General features: G+C 40.6%; 1 protein-coding gene across 2 annotated transcripts; it reads left to right on the forward strand.

Annotated features, from left to right (window-relative positions):
* The first annotated feature begins 3,715 nt into the window (after positions 1-3,715).
* GATD3 (glutamine amidotransferase class 1 domain containing 3) lies at positions 3,716-13,374 on the forward strand. Of its 2 annotated transcripts, XM_048494550.1 has the most exons (7): positions 3,716-4,015; positions 5,763-5,815; positions 6,382-6,495; positions 7,121-7,240; positions 7,968-8,060; positions 10,378-10,534; positions 12,039-13,374. In XM_048494550.1, the coding sequence occupies exons 1-7, from the start codon at positions 3,731-3,733 to the stop codon at positions 12,165-12,167; spliced, it is 951 nt and encodes a 316-aa protein (XP_048350507.1). In that variant the 5' UTR covers positions 3,716-3,730; the 3' UTR covers positions 12,168-13,374. The 2 variants fall into 2 exon arrangements, with proteins under 2 accessions (XP_048350507.1, XP_048350508.1); XM_048494551.1 differs by lacking the exon at positions 3,716-4,015 and having other exon boundaries at positions 5,763-5,883.
* Positions 13,375-19,809: the final 6,435 nt, after the last annotated feature.

Raw genomic sequence — 19,809 nt, forward strand, 5'->3', positions numbered from 1 at the left:
CATTTCCATCTTCTTTCTCTCCTTCCTACTCCGCAAGCAGCCAACTTTATCTCCCACCCCCAACTAGCTTCCCTTCCCTTCATAAACTTCTTGGGCAAAGTCCAGCCAAGTGTGGCAGCAGGTTGCTCTACTGAACTGTGGCTTCCAAGCTTGCGAAAACTGTGCATTGGTAAGTGCCCAATAGTCACCCATGTGCTCCGTGCTGTTGGTCCCAGGTGTTGCATGGCAGTGAATTACTCAGAGGCTCCCCTGGTCCTGCCACAGCTGCACAGCAATAGTCAACCCACAAATTCATGCAACTTGCACAATAGCAAGTGACTTGTGTGGGTTGTCTACTGGCTGCTTCCAGCCCTGTTGCCTTGTAACTCACAAATGAATTGTGGGGCAGCAAGTTTTTTGGCCTGGTAACAGCTACTGCACCAATCAGGCAGTGACTGCTGGGCCGAGTCCTTTATCAACGGAGGGGATGGGCACTTTCCATGACTCCTTTGGCCTCCCAGTTCCCTGCCCAACTAGCAATTTATATAAACCAAGGCTCAGTAACATTGCAACTGTCTAGTGACCCAGAAAATAACCACTGCAATTTCAGAACATAGTCTTGTGAGAGCTTAATGGGCATTTTAAAAAAAACTACAGATCTTTCTATTTGGGGAATTAATAATCTTTCAATGTATTTTTTAAATTTCAGAATTTTCTGCAAATCTGAATGAAACATCTTGGCCACCGACATTTTATGTTGAACAAGTGTTCACAATGGAATAGTTCACCTTCTGTTTGCTGAGTGTAACCAGATATAAATAAGATAAATGGTCTTACTTGGCAGAAGATCTTTATTTTTGCTGTTCTGACTCCCACTTGTAGCTCCTCTTCAACATTAGGTTCAATAAAGACACATTTTCATTTAACATTAACGCTACATATCAGGTTTTTCAAACTAGGTAAATGATTCTTCAGTTAAAGATGGTAACTAGGAACATGCGCTTTTTTGCAGCGTATAAAGTTCAATCTTCCTGTTCTTCCAAAATAGAAAGGCTTGATCCCCTATAACAGTTTAACATCACTCTGCATTATTCTAATAACTAAAGGCAGAGTCAAGTTGGTTTGGTATTGGGATAAAATACTAGGGTACATCTAGATTAGTACTTGATTAGAGAGGAGGGGGCACAAGGCACAGGGTGCATACAGGGCATCTCACCAGTAGAGAAGCCAGGAAGAAGGGGGCACAGGCCAGCTTCTCCTTGTCTGGGCATATGCTGTGCTGGTGCCTGGAAGAACTGTACCTTGGAGCTGAGGCCTAGGGTGGGTAGGACTGTAACCAGTTGGTGAGGGAGTGCATGTTGCTCAGGGACGCCTCGGTTCTGGGTGGAAGTTTGATATGAGGTTCTGGTGATGAAATCAGGGTTCTGGGGTGAAGCAGGACAATGAGTGTCTGAATCAGTGATTCAGTGCCCTTTGTAAAAGTTCCAGTTGTTAACCACAGCCAGTTCTTTTCATTGTCCACCTTGTCCTTGATCTTCTTCAGAAGAGTATTATTATTATACCATTTATGGTATACCATTTGCTCTGGAAGAATTGTTCCTTAATTCTAAAAGAATTATGGAATAAGCTGTGTCTTCTCAATGACACTTGGTACATACTTAGAGGCATTTTTTAAATTAATTTTTTATTTTAGGTTAATGTTTTTAATTAAATTAACTTTCCACATTCCTGAATTAAGAGGCATGGCTTTCAGTGAAGGTTCCTGGCAGAAATTAAGCTTTTTATCTACTCTTGAGTTGCTGAAATTTGATTAACTGAGTGGCAGAGGGTCTAAGAGAGTCTAAGGTGTCCATTGGAGGATTGAATGGGTATTTGAGTTCTCAGAGTTTGCATGCAACATTGTAGATTACCATGTGAACACAGCGCAAGGAATGGGTTTCACCTGTGCTCCATCAGTCGCACTGGCTCCAGGTAGAGTATCAAATCAGGTTCAAGGTTCTGGAGCTTACCTTTAAAACCCTTAACCATCTGGGGCCAATGTGTCTGCAGGACCACCTCTCCTGGTATGTCCCCCTGAAGAATACGAAGATCAGTCAAGAACAACTTATTGGTAGCCTCCAGTCCAAAAGATGTCCAACTGGCATTGACCAGTGCCACGGAGTTCTTAGCCCTCACCCCTGCCAGTTGGCATGCTCTCAACGAGACCCAGGCCCTGTGGGATTTGATGCAATTCTGTAGGGCCAGTAATAGAGAGCAGTTCCACCAAGTTTATGGTTGAGGCAGCTATGATTAACTATTCATATGGCTTCCCCTTGCTCTATTTCTTCATTCTTTTTTCAAAATTGGATGAATGGAATGAACTTAGGGTTTTTATGTTAATGCTTTTATTGGCTATTGTTGGAAACTGCTTTGAGCCTGTGAGAGAAAGGGTGGCATATAAATCAAATAACTGATAACTCCTGGACATTTATTGTTGGTACCTAACTGGGTAAGGAAGGCCATACTGGCCCCCTCTGTAGAGTTGTGTGCAACAGAGTTAAAGGGAGGCTGTGGCTTGAATTAAGTTTAAGCAAACAGACTGCAGATCTACTATATTACTCTTCACTTCGTATTTTCATTATAACAGTTTAGAAAAAATCTGGAATTCAGAACATCTACAATAGGCATATCATATCCACGGTTCTCTGAGAACTAGCATAGCTTAGCGATGTGAATGTTAGACTCTGGTTCAAGTCTCCTGGGTGATTTTTGGGCCTTTCTCTTTCTTCTAGCCTAACATGGTTGTTATGAGGATAATAAAATAGAGGCTGGAAGAATAGTGTGTGCTCTCCTACTGTTGACCTGTTGTTTTGAAGAGCTGGAAATGCAAAATGTTGCCCAAGTTAACTTAAAACACACACAAGTTATTAACTTTCATAAATCATTTTTTTCTAATTGCACTGAAGGCATAAAAACAGCATCGATGCAATAATTTTGACACGATATATTAAAACCATCAGTTAAAATAACTACACAAAGGATTTGACTATTAAAACAAAGTCCATCATTAAAGGAACTTGTCACTTGCCCATTTGGTGCAAAATTATCTCTGGAAAGGGAACACTAAGTTCAGTCCCCAACATCTCCAAGTGAAATGCTTGGGTAATGAGCGTTGAGATTCCCACCTGAGGCCCTAGAGAGTCAGTCACAGAAGACAACAGTGGTCAGCTCTGCTCTGCCTCTCTAGGGAGAATTGTCAGGATGTCGGGATTGAAGGGGGGGGAGGGGGGAAAGCTTTTTTATACATACAATCTGATGAGATGCCGGAGTGCAGTGCCCAGAGCTGAGTTCCCTTTGGCACATGTTTAAATAAAGAAGCCTCATGGTGGGGTGTGAGTGCTAATTTGTGACTAAGGCCACTGCAATTCTATATATGCACACTTGGATCTCCTGGCTTTCCACCAAGGCAGGTCTGCAAGGCGACAATTCAAAATACGCAGATCAAACAATTAAACAGCTTCTGGTATTGGGCTTCCAAATCCCCGGACCACACCAGGTTCCCCCTTTGTTCAGTTTCTAAAAGAATCACGGGGGGCGCCAGGAGTTAAAATCCCGCCGCCCTCCACCCACAACGCAGAGGAGCAATCTGGAGCTGGCAATTAGCTAATGATAACATCTTCTCGCTCCTAACTTCAGATTTAGAGCAGCAGCGGAGCGGAGACGAGCTGAAATAGCCTGATTAAGAGCCTTATTAGGAAGTGAGGCCCTCGGAATGATTGATGATCTCGCCTCTCCTGGCGTCGTGGAGAAAGGCATCCCGGCCTCTAGGTGGCGCTGCCGCGGTGCTTTCAAGGACTCCGGACAGACTGCCCAGGCAAGGCCATTCCGCAGCAGCGTTCTCTTGCTCGCGGCAGTCATGCTGGCTGCGAGGTTAGCGATATGCCGGCAGCCCTTCCTCCCGTCGCCGCGTGTGCTGCTGCTGCTCAGGGGGGTCCCGGTCGACCACGCTTCGTTTCATTCTTCGGCGCAGCAGCTCGGCGGGGCCAAAGTTGCTGTGGTGAGTCTCTGTGCGGGGCAGGCAAGTCATAGATGCCAGCCATAGATGTGGGCACAATGTTCGGAGCACAGCCCAGAAAACCCACAACAGTTGATTCTGGCTGTGAAAGCCCTCGACAACACAGCCAAGAGAAAACTAGGAACTGGTTTACATTTTGCACAGATCAAGAAATAAAGCAACCTAAGTCATGCTGCTTTTTCTGCTTTTGTATACCGGAACTGTTTCTGGATGACTTGAAATACTAAACTTTCTATCCAGCTTGAGTCTTCTGCTGGACGCTTTAATGAGGAGATCTCTAGAGGTAATAGTATCTGGGATATACACATTGGGGCAAAAACATGTTGTAGAATAGTTATCGTAAACACCGTTATCATCAACACCATAACAAACCACAGAGGTCAAGTTTGAGAAAAACAGAGTCATATACAGTGGTGGGATCCAAAAATTTTAGTAACAGGTTCCCATGGTGGTGGGATTCAAACTGTGGCGTAGCGCCAATGGGGCTGGGTGGGGCACAATGAGGGCGTGGCTGGAGCATTCTGGGGGCGGGGCATTCCCGGGCGGGGCTTTGACAAGGACGCAGCCGCTGCACCGGTCCTTGGGCGGGAAATGACAGTGCACCTCCTGCTAGACTGCTTCAAGTTCTGCGTGCTACTTCTGAGAGGAGGGGCGTAACTAAGGCAAAAATCATGTGGCAAAATCACCAATTAGTAACCCCCTCTCAGCACACACAAATAATTAGTAACCTACTCTAGGGAACCTGTGAGAACCTGCTGGATCCCACCTCTGGTCATATAGCAGCAATGGTTGTTCTTTGAATATGGGATAAGCATTAATAAGCCTGATCTTTAAATATGATCACTTGGAAGACTTAGGTCAGTAAGACTGCTAAGTTTGCTTATAATTTCAATTGCACAGTGACATTCCAAACTGAGTGTGTGTGTGTGCCACAGCTGACTTCCAGCAACCTCATAGTGTTTTCAAAGCAAGAGGCATTTGGAGGGGGATTGCCATTGCCTGCATTGAAGTGGGCTGAGAGAGTTCTGAGAGAACTGTGACTGGCCCAAGGTCACGCAGCAGGCTTCATGTGGAGGAGTGGGGAATCAAATCCAGTTCTCCAGATTAGAGTGCCACTCTTATGCCACTCTTATCCACTACTACACCATGATGACTTTCAGATTGAATATACCTTGGTATAATTAGAAGTTGTCCAGTTATTTCCAAATAAATGGTATTTTATACTTAAATTTCAACTGGATTATAAATTACTGATAACAATTTTGGCTGATAAGGTTGTGATTCCCATTATTATATCCTGTGTTTGCTTCCTTCTATCATATTTTCCAGTCTGCTAGTTAGGATCCTCCTCACATGTTCAGCTTTCTGTACCTCCGCCATTAGATCAAGCAGGTGGTTACCAAAGATGGGTCCTCACCTGTGGCATGCCCTTTCCCAAACATTCCCTCCCCCATCCCCCAGGTTTTAAACAAAAACATGGTTAAAATGATTTTTGCAGTCAGCTTCTACCTAGGGATGTTTTATGGGGATAATTTTAGGCTGTTAATGTTTTATATTCTGGCTGGGTTTTTAATGTGTAGGTTTTTAATAGTTTGTTAATTCTGATTATTTTTATGCTGCCTTACTATTTTTCATGTTTTATTTTTTGAATTGCTTCAAGAATCTGGGAAGGGTACATTATACCATTTCTCAATAAATATAAATCACTAAACTGGGTATTTTTCTACAGGTTCTCTCAGGATGCGGTGTTTATGACGGCACTGAAATCCATGAAGCTTCAGCGTAAGCATATCTGTACAAGTAAAGATGGCTAATAACCTGCATACAGAGCCAAAATTGAACTATTTGATGTAGGTCCATTTCCCCCTCCAAATGTTAGAAAGCCACTCCCTTGAGTATTTTGAAGCCATCTCTTCCCTTTTCTCACATTATGATATGTAAGAACTCAGTTATAATGATCAAAATCTTTTTTAAAATAATCTTTATTCATTTTTATAAATTGACAACATAAACAATCATTACCGCCTATCTAACCCTAACACCGTTCCCACCACAATTTGTGAGATGGTTTCCTCCCCTTTTGTGTTGTATTAACTAACCTATACTATTTACTTAAAAACAAAACAAAAAAACCTTCTCACCATCTGCCTTTATTCTATCTTATTTTCACTACTCATTTAAACATCACAAATATTTCCCCCTAACCCTTCCCCTCATTCTTCCCTTCACCCACCTCTATCCCTCCATTTCCCATCTAACTAACCTTAATTATCATAATGATCAAAATCTTTTTGGTGTGCAACTTAATCTATTCCTTCCGCTCCCATTTCTTTCATGGTATTTGATAGCATATTGGTCCATTTGAGCCGTGGAGGAGCCAGCGTTCAGATGTTTGCTCCAAATATTTCTCAGATGCATGTTATAGACCACTGCAAAGGGCAGCCAGCTACAGATGAAACAAGGTGAGAGCTACATTTAAAATACACTATATGAAGACATTCTTTTGTACAAATCAGCTTGGTATTGATTGCACTGTAGATCTCTGTTCCAAACACACTCACCCCATCCAGGATTCCATGTACGGTAAATAGTATTCCTGTTGTTCTTAGAGTTCTGATTTATAATGTACAAGACTTTTGAGTGAGTCTATCCCACAATAAATGAGAGTTTCATTATGTATTGCCGAAGGCTTTCACGGGCGGGCTCAACTGGTTGTTGTGGGCTTTCCAGGCCGTGTGGCCGTGGTCTGGTAGATCTTGTTCCTAATGTTTTGCCTGCATCTGTGGCTGGCATTTTCAGAGGTGTATCACAGAGAGAAGTGTGTTACACTCTCTGTCCAGTTCTGTAACTTTGTCAAGAATCCGTCTGAGAGGTAATTTTTCTAAAGTGATTTTAATAACGCCTCCGAATTCTACTCCTGATGCCACATATGAATTATTTTCATAACTTGCAACAGTTTTAGTCCACAGTTGATCATTTGAGTCCTTTGAAAATGTTATTGTTTACTTTGTGTGGGTGTATGTGTGCATACTTATGCACATACACTCATACATAACTATTGTTCTTCTTGTACTTTTTTCCTACAAGGAACGTATTATCAGAATCGGCAAGGATTGCTCGTGGCAAAATTACAGAACTTAATAAACTTACTGCAAAAGATCATGATGCTGTGATATTTCCTGGGGGCTTTGGAGCTGCCAAAAACTTGTGAGTGTTAACTATAAACACCATACTATTTTATTATTCTATTACTGAGATCCATGTTCTGGCGGTGAAGCAGTAGCTGGACTAGGGCTGCCAGGGAGAGGCAAGCCTTAGTCACAAAAGACCATGGAAAGGACTTGCCAGAGGGGCTTGAGAGCCAAAAGCCCAGTGCCAGCTAGGACAGTTATGGGGGCCCCAACGACAGAAGGCAAACCTAGTAGGCTTCAGAGACATGAAACTCTTATCATGGGAAAGGACAGTTTACTAAGGGAAGGCAGTGAGGTCTAATGTGTGTTGAGGCACTGAAAGTAGTATAACAGACATTACAAGTAGAGCAAGCGGCCTAAGAGGAACCTCTGTGTGTCAGCATAAAGGGTTCCTGGTCTGAGGTCATAGCAGGGCATGTCAGGAGGAAACAAATTTCTTTCTTATTTGTAGCAATTGGACATTTTGGAAGTCATTTCTTGAACATTTTTATTCCTGTTAGCTATTTCAACCAACATCATTAGCAAGCTGTGCTAATGCAGGAATGCGGTTTCCTTAGAATAAATATTATAATTGCTGTGTGAATTTTCAAGCCCCCTTAAAAATGGAAACTTGATTCCCTCCCATCTAATATAACAAATTCCCAAACAGAAGCAGATTCTTCTTGATTTTCAGAATGGATACTTTAAAGTTATGAACAGCTGATGCTGTGATGTAATAAGTAGTTATTATGCTTTTGTGACAGATCCACCTTTGCTGTAGACGGGAAGGACTGTAAGGTGAATGGAGAAGTTGAGCGTGTGTTGAAAGATTTCCACAAAGCTGGGAAGCCCATTGGGTATGTTTCTTTTAAGAATTGTGTTTGAAAACTTTCTGTGTTGTTCATGGTATTGGAAATGCTACAGGCTTACATGTGTACATTATTGCCTGCCTGGAACTGCTAAAATGGGGTCCATCAACTGCTTGGAAAGATACATTCTTGGCTATTGGATAGCTTTTGGCTTGGTGTAGTGACATCACCCCATGGGCCATTAATGACCCAGTGATTGCACGGGGAACTACCTTTACGTTTATCATAAATTATGCAAGTCCGGTTTAATTCATTAATTAAAAAATAATGCAGTCTTCTCACTGCCTCTTGACTTCCACCTTAGCTCTTGCCTTCTCTCAGTGCCTGACTGCATTGTCCATGTGTCTGCCCCAAGTTGTGTTGACTAGACATCCACCTAGACATCCACCTCTGAGAACTGAATTCCCAAAACTTGCTCCATCTCAGGTCCTGCAGACAAACATACATGGAAGTGAATTCCCAGGCATATGGGGGACAATTTGTATCAAAAGAAAAGGGCTTAAGTCCTCTTCCCTTGTGCCAGTTTCTTGACCTAAAGTAGCTTTGCTGGCCTAGCAATTCAGTTACAAGCATGTTTGCATGTTGGGCAAACTTTATGTGTATTAATAGGCTATATGTAGCTACCCTAGGACATTTCAGGGCAGCAAAATTACTCAGTGGAAGACTTAAGCCCCACCCCATTTGAACCCTATCATGTCCCTGCATGCCTAGCAATTCAGTTACAAGCATGTTCTGTCAACAGCTCCTGGGAGCGCACACATGCACAAGGACACCATATCATGTTGTTGCACCTTCCAGCATTGTTTCCTTTGCCTGGGGCTGCTGAAACCTCTCCTAGCTGGAGGGCATCTGGCTTAGCCTGGCTGGCAGGTAAGGGCTTGGCTTTGTTACTTGCCTCTTGAGGAGCCTGCTCCTGCTCTATGATGTCATCTGGCTTCTCATCAGATTCCTTGTCTCCCAGGGACTGGCTCATGACAATATGCAAGAAAATATTTTTAAACAATATGTTAATTTGAAAAAACACCCTCTTCTTCAACAGCGCTTCTGCCTGAAATGTTGAAGTGTTACGATTACAGTTATGGATAATTTTACTTCCTGACATTTTGTGGTTGGCTCCACTTTTTGTGGCAGCCATTTTATGGTTGTTCCCACCATCCAGTGCAAGAATTTCAAAGGCCTGTAGGATCGGAAAGGTTGGGGACCCCTGTTCTAGGGCAATGGCCAACTGGGAAATTTACCTGTTAGTTAAATGGTCAGATCCACCTTGTCTCTAGCCATTTTCCTACTTAAAATCCTTCCTATCCCAGTTGCTTCTCCACTTATGGATCAAAAGACGTATTTCTATATTTTTTATGCAGATGACAAAGTGGGGGCATTATGAAAGAGGAATTACATTCCTTTTTTAAAGGAAGCAGAGAGAGCGTATGAAGTACTGATTTGTCCCAAAGAAAGTTTGTGAGTATTTATGCAGATTATAGAGATTAGCCAGATGTGCATGTGCATAAAATAGATGGGGTCTCCAACCTTTTTGAGCCTGTGGGCACATTTGGAAGTCTGACCGGCATGGTCAGTAAAGCAACAAAATGGTTGCCAAAAAATGACTACCACAACATAACTGCAGTAGCACAATGTAGTTTTGTGATGAGAGCTGCTGCCAAAGCAATATTTAAAAAAATATGCACAGCCAATGAAAACTTCAGTGGTTAATCAGAAGTCTTACCTGGCTCCAGCCACTTTTTCAAAATACTTGGCAAACCTGTGGGCACCATGTTGGAGATCCCCGTTTGAATTTCTCTCTTCTGAGAGGTTTTGACAACATAGTTTTTCCTCTCTCTCTCTTTCCTCTCTCTTCTGAGAGGTTTTGACAACATAGTTTGACAACATAGTTTGGTTCTGCTGATGAAGGTGCCATTTGAAATCATCACCATCACTGGTTTACAGTTATTTAATATTTTAATTAATTGATTGATTCTCTGTTTCAGTTTCCCAAAATAGATCAAAGGACTTAAGACAATGCATGTGATAGTTCAGTAAAACTGTTCCTTGGGGAAGGAAGTGATTTTCAGCTGCTGCTGTTTCTCTTTGTTCTGATTGGCCCGTCAGTGTCAGTGTCAACAGTTGGAGACTGATTGGAGTTCTTTTGTTTATTATTGTGTGCTTAACTTGTGTTAAGCCTTCGTGATATGTATTTTTACCTTGTAAGCTGTCTTGTTAGCTAAGGAGAAATGTACATAATCTACATTTGCTTATGACACTAAATCCTCTTATGAAGGAATCTCAGTGGAGATTTTCTGTTTTCTTCCAGTCTGTGCTGCATTTCACCTGTTTTGGCTGCAAAAGTTATCCCTGGTACTGAAGTCACAGTAGGGCATGAAGAAGAGGAAGGTGGTAAATGGCCTTATGCTGGAACTGCTGGGGCCATTAAAGCAATGGGAGGAAAACACCATGTTAAAGAAGTAACAATATCCTTTTTTGGTTTTAACGATTGGAGAAAGAATGGAAGAATATTATACATTTGTACATTTTATTATACTTATACATTTATTACATTTTATTATACTTATACATTTATTATTATATTATACTTATTATACAATATACAATATACTTAGCTATACTTAGGCCCTTTCCACACATGGCCCCGGAGCCGCCATGGCCTGTGAAGGCACCTCCAGGTGGAGGCGTGCCCCCTTTTTTTACTTACCTCCTCTTCCCTGCGTAGCTCTGCCGAGACGAGGGGACATGCCTCCGTGGCCATGGCGACACGTCGGGGACTAGGAGGCGTGTCCCTTCATCCCCACAGAGATATACGGTGTTTTTGCCGCTCCACGGGCGCTGTTTATGGCCTGTGCAGAATCCACCTTAGTAAATGTGCACCCTTTTAAACCAGTGAGCTTCAATGAACTTAGAACTGGGTAATTCTGTTTTTGATTACAGTCTCATATGTGTATAATATTGGGATGTATAAAACATCCTAGTAGTACACTTTTATACAAAACTTTTTTTTCTATTTATAGAATAGAAGAACTTTCTGAAACTTGTAGTTATGATACATTTAGATCAAATGATGTAGTCCTGTTCAAAATTACATTAGTCTAAACCCATGGAAATAAATGGACTTAGCCTAGGATAACTTTGCCTAGGATAACTAGTTAATGTTGCCCTGAATACTCAAGAAGTGTGAAAACAGAAAATTAATTACATTTTTGCTCAAGTGAATAATGTTACTGAGGAATTTTGCTCCTGAAGTGTGTTTTTGGTTTTTAAACTAGCACTTTGTCCTAAAACTCCAGATTTTCTGCAGTATTCTATAAATATAAAATGTAGTGTTTAGAATACCAGTAATTCACACTGTAAAATGAATTTTAAAAGAGTTGTCCATCATTTTCCCTTTTGCCAACTTTGTAATGTCACAAGAAAAAAAAGATTTCTGCTTATTCTCAAATGAATATATAATTTGTTCCAATGGAGAAATGTCACAACGTGGTATTTTTCTTTCCTAATTACTTGATGTCATAGTCTCTTTTCGCATAGTGGTATTCAATTACAATAAATACAGCATTAGTTTTCAGTCCTTGCATTTTACAAACTGAATCTACAATGAAAAACAAGCTACCTTAAACGTATACAAATAATCAAAGAAAAATAATCATGAATGTCATCTTGTGGTAAAGTCTCCTTATAAAATTTAATCGGTTAAGTTCACCTTTGGTATTTGCCAAATGATTGGTGAGGCATCCTTCAGGCTGCGGATGAGGTATCAAACTGTGAATGTGGGAACGAGAGGCAGCAAGTCTCAGAGAGAGGATTGCTTCCTTATAAATAGTTGATTGTTTTATAAGCGCCTGAAATGTAGGAACCCCTGGCTGTTATAACATGACATTATGCTATGCTGCTGTTGGGAATATCTATTTGTGTTCTCTAGTTTACTTTTTAGTTGCTGTGTTTTCCTTAGCTGTCTTCCACGATGCGCATGTGGATGCAAACAACAAGGTGGTTACTACTCCTGCCTATATGTGTGAAACAGAAATGCATCACATCTTTGATGGTATTGGGACTATGGTAAAACATGTGTTGAAACTGACAGGCAAATGAAATAGATATCCATGCTACTAACATTAATTTGCAGATTTGGCAGTACTGGTTTAGTAATAGGATTGATTTCCGTAGAAACATGTTCAAGGTTGCATTGCGCTAACTTGTTTAATTGAAGGTTGCTGGAACTGTTTAGGGTTGTGAAATAATTTTCAGTAGCCTTCAGGCCACACAACTGACCTACCCTAAACCCATTTGCTGCACAGTGAAGTGTAATAGATGAAACTGAATATAATCTATAAGACATTTTATTACTTACCATGGTCCCATCATGTAAAATATTGATGTACAAAAGTGAGGTGGAATAAATTAATGATCTAAAAATCGTGGAGCTCATTATGTGGATTGCTAATCATGGTAAAGTCTCCAGCAAAGCTGTAATCAAGAATTGCAAGGTTAGGAACTCCTCACTTGGTGCAACTTCTGGACAGGTACAATGAAATTTCTGGGTCTTGTCAGATCCTAAATAATTAGAATATTTCCACACCCTGGATAAATAAAGATTGTTTGAATTAGCATTGTAGCCCTCAGAGGACAGAAATCTTGAAATAAAATAATGCATTTATTACTGGCCTAATTGTATCTGACTTGATTTCACAAAATCAACAAGATTGCAAATAAAAAAGTGGTAATTTGCCCTAAATACACCAAAAACAGTTGTGGAAATAGGTATGTCTGTGTACAGCCCATCTTCACCAAAGCTTTGTTTTGTTATGAGAACAACCCTGGACGGGTTTGGACTTGGGAGCTCTCCTTCCTGCCTATATGCTCCCTAGTTTGGAACAAACTATTGTTGCAACCAGATTGTGGCAAATGGCAACGTGCAGCATGTTCTGAAACAGGAGGTCTTCAGCATCCAAGGGGCACCCCAGTGTTCTTGTAGCTGTGCAATATGTGCCAATGAACAGCCATTTGCTCCAAACCAGAACATTCCCTCCATTCTGACCACATAAGAGAAGGGGGGGGGAGTAGCACATAATCCAGAGCTTGTCTTATAACCTGTTAGCCATGGGCTGTTCATTATATATGATTGCAGATGTTGTGTATGATTCAATTCCTTTCTAAAGTTGGCAGATGCAAAAAAATGAAAATTATTCTTTAAAATAGTGGCCAATAGAGGGCACTGTTTCTGTTTCTTTTCATTTTCAAGTGTGCAGTTTTCCATCTGATATTAACAAGAATTAAAGAATACATATGGCTTATAAAATGGACTGGATTCTTTATATATTTACTGACTTGTTCCCTCAAGTTTGGCAGTATGAAAAGTGATTAGTTGGTTGAGCTTAGTACAGTTAATAAACTGTTTGCAAATATGACCATACATTCAGTAAGAACTGTAGCATGCAGTTTTCTTTGGCAGAGTGTGTGGTGTATCTTGCAGGGTGATTTCCTAGACTTTAATCCCAGTAAGTTTGGAAGCTTGATACTTTGGCTACTGGCAAGCATAGAGAAAGGGACTGGTGGCAGCTATCTGACCTGGGGAGTGAGGATTCGCACTCCAGAGTTTTAAAATTAACTGCCCATACCAAGAATTCTTTGTATTAGGGGTTCTTGACATTCGCCACTGCATTTTGTGGCAACACATTCAACATATTGTGCATTATGTGACTTTTCTTGTCTGTCCTTACTGTGCTGTGAGGTAGTGTCATTCGGTACTAACAGTATGGGAATGGTACAGAAAGAAAATTTGCTATACCATCTTGAATGTTATAGCCTGTGAATGTGTTTGCCTTTCCTCCATAGCAAAGTGTTTCAGTTCTCAATCCCAACTCAATGCTGTTATTTCAGAACTGTGATGTTATTCTGGTCTATCTACTTGTATCTCTTACAGAAAGTATCTTTTTGAAATCGTGACCATCTTGTGAACCAGGAAGCACTAAAACTGTATACTTGCATGGTTCCATGCGAATAAGTTACTTCTGGCACAAGAATTGTGCCTCCGGAGGGGGGGTGGGGATCACACTCCCTAGTCACCAACTGTACTAAGAAATCTCCCACTACTAATGCTACAGTTCAACACATTGTACTTCATTAAAGCTACAAAGTGGAGCTTTGATTGAGCAAAAAGCCAAAAAGGTCTGGTAGACTAACTGGAAGAGAATCTGTGGAACCTTCTACATTGTAGTAAATATGGACTCTTAGATCAGGGTGTTCACAAAAGCAGACATCATTCATAGCTAAGAGTATATTTCTAAACTAAGAACAAGGCTTTTAAGTCTAGAGGTATAATAAAGCACAAGTCCTGTACAGAAGCTAAATAAATAAAAATACAAAGCCTCACACAGTAGCCTGTAGACCCTATGCTGATTTATCTGCAATTTCATACAGTGATCTTCCTTTAATGTGGGTTATGGTCGCATCCTAAAATGTACTTTGTCTTTGAACAGTAATTCTGCAGAAATAACTGCTAGGATTTCATAAATAAACTTTCCTACGAAATGCCAGAAAGCATTTTCTCTCCTTTACAAGGAATCATGAATTAACTTGGTGATAAATCAGGACCTAAAATGTATGCATATAATAGCTTCTTTGGACACTTTTCAAATTTAATCCTGTATTAAGTTGTACCTTAACCTCCTTTAATGAATTTACAAGGAAGGTAAGGTGTAGCTCAGTCTCATCAGGTACTGGAAGCTAAGCAGGGCTGATACTTGAACAAAAGAGGAAGGTAATGGCAGACCATCCCTGCTTCTCTCTTGTCTTGAAAGCCCCTTGCTGGGGTGGACATATGTCCGTTGTGACTGGATGGCATTTAATGTATAACGTGCATGTATAAACAGTACTAGCAAAACTTTATCCTAAAACTTGAGTCTTCAGAACATTTTTTGATAATCTGTTAGCATATGAATGTATGCCCGGAAGCTTGTCATATTACAAATTTCACATGGATTCTATAAACCAACTGGCATGTGATTGTTGTTGGTCTTTTTGCACAGAAAAATCAGATTCTGTTCCTTCTCGTGGTTTGTGTCTGACAGCAGTAAAATTAGTTCCTCTTTTCCCCCAAATTCCCTTTCCTTCCCCACTGTTAATGTGCCTTTTATGGTTGCAGTTTGTTCTCTATGTGTAGGAATCAAGCTATTTCTCTAAAGTGCTGTAGCTGCTGTCTTTTAAACAGTTAAAAAAGTATTCCTTGTTAATAACTCTGAAATTTCAAAGTTTTAACATTTAATAGCTTTGAAATTTCAAATATGCCTATGGAGAGAGAGGAAATAATGTGATGGTTGTGGGGGGATGTATTTAATTGCTTTAGGGAGCAAGCCTAAGTGGGTCTACTCAGAAGTAAGTTCTATTGTATTCAATGGTATTTGTGCCCAGAAAAACGTTTTTTCTATTGCAATTAGTCACTAGTTATCTGTATATAAGCAAAATTTATCTTCAAAAATTGAGTGTCTTGTAGTAAACTCAGAAGTATCCAGTTTAAATTTTGTTAGTAAACCACTTTTGCACTGGAGTGATAAAAGCAATTCCAGTTTGGGTAATCCTGTGAAAGCAATATTTCCATTTGCATTAACACTTGCTCTGTGACTTGGAGAAATGGGTTGGCTTAATGACATCAGTCTCTGGATATTTCACAACTCGTTCTCTGTTCTCAAGTATTTCATTTTGTCATAACATGTTAGTGAATAAAAATACTGTTAATCACATCACTGGACATACTTTTCCTTCAAGTTCTGACTTCAGCATGACTTTTTAATCCTCTGCCCAGGTTACTACTCTCCTTACTGAGTTGTAGCTTGTATCTTTTGTAGCTTTTGGAAACAGATAGGCTCCCAAGAGGTTGAAATCTAGCTAGCCTTTAAGTTCGTTAAGGTTTGTTTGTTTGTTTGTTTATTGTTTTGATTTATAAACCGCCCTATCCCCTAGGGGCTCTGGGCGGTTAAATTCCATTCATTCCCACAGAATTTAGAAAAAGAGACAAGAGCTTTACCTCTCAACCACTAAAACTTTTGTGTAATTTACTGGCAGTGGGATTACTTGGATGCTGTAACTCACTTGAACGCACCCCTGGGTCACTGTCCCCCTTCCCCCCTTCCCCAGAGTAACTAGCAGGGCTTGAATGGGTTTTGCAATGTGTGATTATAATTATTTTAACATGTTTGTGACTTCAAATAGAGAGCTGAGTTGGAGAGAGAAAGGGTTGGGTGAGAGGGGGATGGCAGAGCCAAATGACTGGTTGATTCTAAAGTGCAGGTGGGAAGGCTGTGCTGAACTGCCAGAAGGTGGCAGGGTTTCAGAGTGAAAAGACTGGGAGTGTCAAAACTCTAGTCAAAGAGAGTTAAAGCTCTGTGTGAGCATGGCAAAATGTGTTCGGGCTTCTGAGTGAAAAGACCGAATGAGTAAAAGTTCTATGCAAATGCTAGTGAGAGTGTTAGGGTTTCTGTGTGAGACATCATACAGTGTCAAAGCTCTGTGGGGGAGTTAAAGAGAAAGTCAGAGGGTATACAGAGACAGTCAGAGCCTCAATAAACTGTTAGACAAAATATAGACAGCATGAGAGAACAGAGAAAGAAAGACAAGCTGTCAAGTGTCAGAGTGAATTTATGTTGAGTGATGTCCTCAAAGTATTTGTTGTCTCAGTTTGATTATATTTAGTAAATATTTTGCTTGAAATCTTGCAGTTACCTATCAGTTATAAATCAAATCTTACTTTGTTTGAAGAAACATTGGAATCTCACCCTATTTTCCTTAGGACCATGTTGGCCACCCACTTTGTCTTATAAGCTCATACACACTGCCGAAAGAAGATAAAGGGTTTCTTAGAGGGGGCGGGGGGTGGATTTATATGGAAAAAAATTACAGGAAAAAAATATTAGTCGGCACATTCTATATTTATAAAGAGAAGAAAGAGTAGACATTGCATTTGGTAGCTGTGGGTGGAAGATTCATCGCAGTGGCCTGTTAACAGGATGAATTAAGTACATACACTCATCGGCTCAAAATACCTCCTATTTTGGATGCTGGCTGTGACATGGCTCAGCCAAAAGTAATGTCTAATGCACAATCAGGTCTGTCTATGGGCCAATTTGATGCTGTTACTGTTATGGATGCTGACAGGATCCTGGCATCTTTAACCACCTGTACTCTGGATCATTGTGCATCCTTGTTGTCAAAATGATATAAGGACTTCATTAACCTTGGTGTCCATCAGAAATAAATTGTTAACTCAGTATGCATTCCCATGGCCACTCAAATAAGTGTGTGACAAACTGCAAGGAAAAGCTGATTTTAAAATGCAGTCCTGTTTAAGCACACTTAATGTTTACCTACAGTGTGGAGCAGGAGAGGCTTGGGAAAAATGGAGCCACCTGATTGGCTGTGACTTCCTCCACTCTGATTGGGCAGGTTACAGTATGATGCAGAAAGAGGGAGGAGGTTAGCTCCCTGGCAGTGAAGATTTATTTAGTCAGAAAGATCTCAGAAGCACAAGGACCAGGGTGCTCTTTGTGAATGGCTTTTTGGTATTGTTAAAACTTGTCTGTCTTAGCTAAGAGAAAACTAAACTCTGAGGGGAGTAGATCAGCCAAGAGAGTGACTGCGTCTAGTGGGTATCAGCCTGAGTGCTGAGTTTAAGAATTCATACACAGACACTGTATGGGTTTATTGAAGGGCCAGGTGAAGGCTTAGTAAACCAGAATAAAGATTTCTCATAGAGAGAGGAGAGTTCTAATATATCAGTTTGTCTGATGTGTAGGAATTTGCTTTAAGTTTGTTTCAGTAAGAGTTTATGTTTTGTTTTGAGGGTTTTAGCTAACTTGGAAGGCTGTGTGTGACTGTATCTAGCCTATGTTAGGACCCTGTAAGTTAATAACCATAAGCCAGAACATCTAAGAAAAGGAACTGTACAAGCTGTGAAACATCTTATGAAATATCTCTGAAATTACCATCTAAGTAATCTTAAATGCTGTGCTAAAGAAAACCAAAACCATAAGTCTGTGTGCCAAACTCTCTTGTGTACTTAGTGTAAATAGATATCTCTCTTGCTTCCTGCCTTGTTTGCTTCAACCATCCATCTCTAAGATTAAATTTCCTTTCCTTCACCATCTCCTCTGCCTGTTTAATATATCTGAGTTCTTGCTTAAATTTATTCCTTTCTCAGTATATTTATTTTAGTGTGCCTAGTGTGGGGAGTATCTGAGAAGAAAAGTAAAAGTCAGCGGGCATCCTTTCACCTTCTGGTACTTGATAACAGGGCTGAGGGAAAGCGCTTTCTACTTTCACATTACCATTATTAAAGGCACCTCAGTCGCTAAAGTGAAAAGGCAAGAAAAATAAGAGTCAGTTGTTTTCCTGCCTTGGTGTGGTAAAAGGCTGACTGTGTTTGTCCACAACTTAAAACTGTGCCCATTCAGAAAAAGGATGTGGCCAATTATTGCTGTGTCCTTTCTGAGAAAGCAGTGGACAACTCCGGGCCTTCTTGGATCATTGGTCTTCTCTGGACCCTTTCTGGTTTGGTTCCAGGTTGGACTTGGGCAGAAATGGCACTGGTGGCTTAACACAAAAATTGCTTAATAGTGACAAAGAATAAATTTCCCCCCACAGTTAACCTCAGGTGAACAGTGAAAGTTCTGAAACTGAAATATGCTCAGTTTCAGTTTTCCCATTAGATAGAATAGAATAGAATAGAATCTTTATTGGCCAAGTGTGATTGGACACACAAGGAATTTGTCCTTGTATAGAATAGAATAGAATCTTTATTGGCCAAGTGTGATTGGACACACAAGGAATTTGTCCATAGATACCATATATGAAGCTTATAATGTATGCACAGTTGCTGTTACAAATTTTTCAGACTGTTTTTGAGGGGGAAAAAAAGAGGATCTCAACTAATAAGAGCATGATATAGTTTCAAATCTATGTGGGAGAAATTCCTTGGGACTTTCCTAGGAAGCTGAAAGGGAAATGCTAGTTTTTAGATTTAGCAGCTCTTGAGAATTAACAAAAACTAAGTCAGTGGGACACTTTTTCATGTTCATGTCCCTCACTCTCTATTTTATGATTTCTTTGGGGGAGCTAATTGTGTAAAGTTTGAGATTCCATTAAAAAAAACCTTCATAACAAAAGATCTTCCTTTGAAATAAGTTTATGCATGGGCTCAACTGTGGAAATCAAGAGCACCTTTCAGACTCATAGCACCAAGGAAGTGGGGGGGGGGGTGACGCACCAGGTGGCTGCGGGGGCGTTCTGGGGCATGGTGGGGGCGCAGGGCACACTCGTGCCCCGGACACAGTTCCCCCTCGCTCTGGCCCTGGCACCTATGCATTCTTGGATAGATTGTTCCAGTGTCCCTAGGCTGTATGTTCTTCTCCTTTGGGATTGGAATATACAACTAACATTTTAAAAATGAGAAGGAAAAGTGATCAAATATCATGCAATTCCAATTGCAGCAAGTATTCTATCCATTGTGGGGACACGATACTGCGCTACTAGTGGTGGATACAACTTGTGCTCTTTTAGTATTCATTTCCATTCCAAGAAGCATCAGTGACAGGACCTACCTATTTTCTTTTTAAAATATATGCTTAAATTTTTCATGCAGCTAGAAGACAATTGCAGTCCTTAGTAACAATACTTGATATTATGTTGCAGCAGGAGATTAAGGATTTCAGCAAATGAGACAAACTAGCTGAGCATTTCAAAG

Source organism: Sphaerodactylus townsendi, linkage group LG04 (genome assembly GCF_021028975.2).
Source record: "Sphaerodactylus townsendi isolate TG3544 linkage group LG04, MPM_Stown_v2.3, whole genome shotgun sequence".
Classification (NCBI taxonomy): Eukaryota; Metazoa; Chordata; class Lepidosauria; order Squamata; family Sphaerodactylidae; genus Sphaerodactylus; species Sphaerodactylus townsendi.

What these genes read in the sequence shown, in the direction of transcription:
- GATD3 (XM_048494550.1), top strand. Translation starts at nt 3,731, where the DNA reads ATGATTGATGATCTCGCCTCTCCTGGCGTCGTGGAGAAAGGCATCCCG. An exon ending in CCAGCTACAGATGAAACAAG is followed by an intron (nt 6,496 to 7,120) that starts GTGAGAGCTACA and finishes TTTTCCTACAAG; the next exon opens with GAACGTATTATCAGAATCGG. An exon ending in ACCATGTTAAAGAAGTAACA is followed by an intron (nt 10,535 to 12,038) that starts ATATCCTTTTTT and finishes GCTGTCTTCCAC; the next exon opens with GATGCGCATGTGGATGCAAA.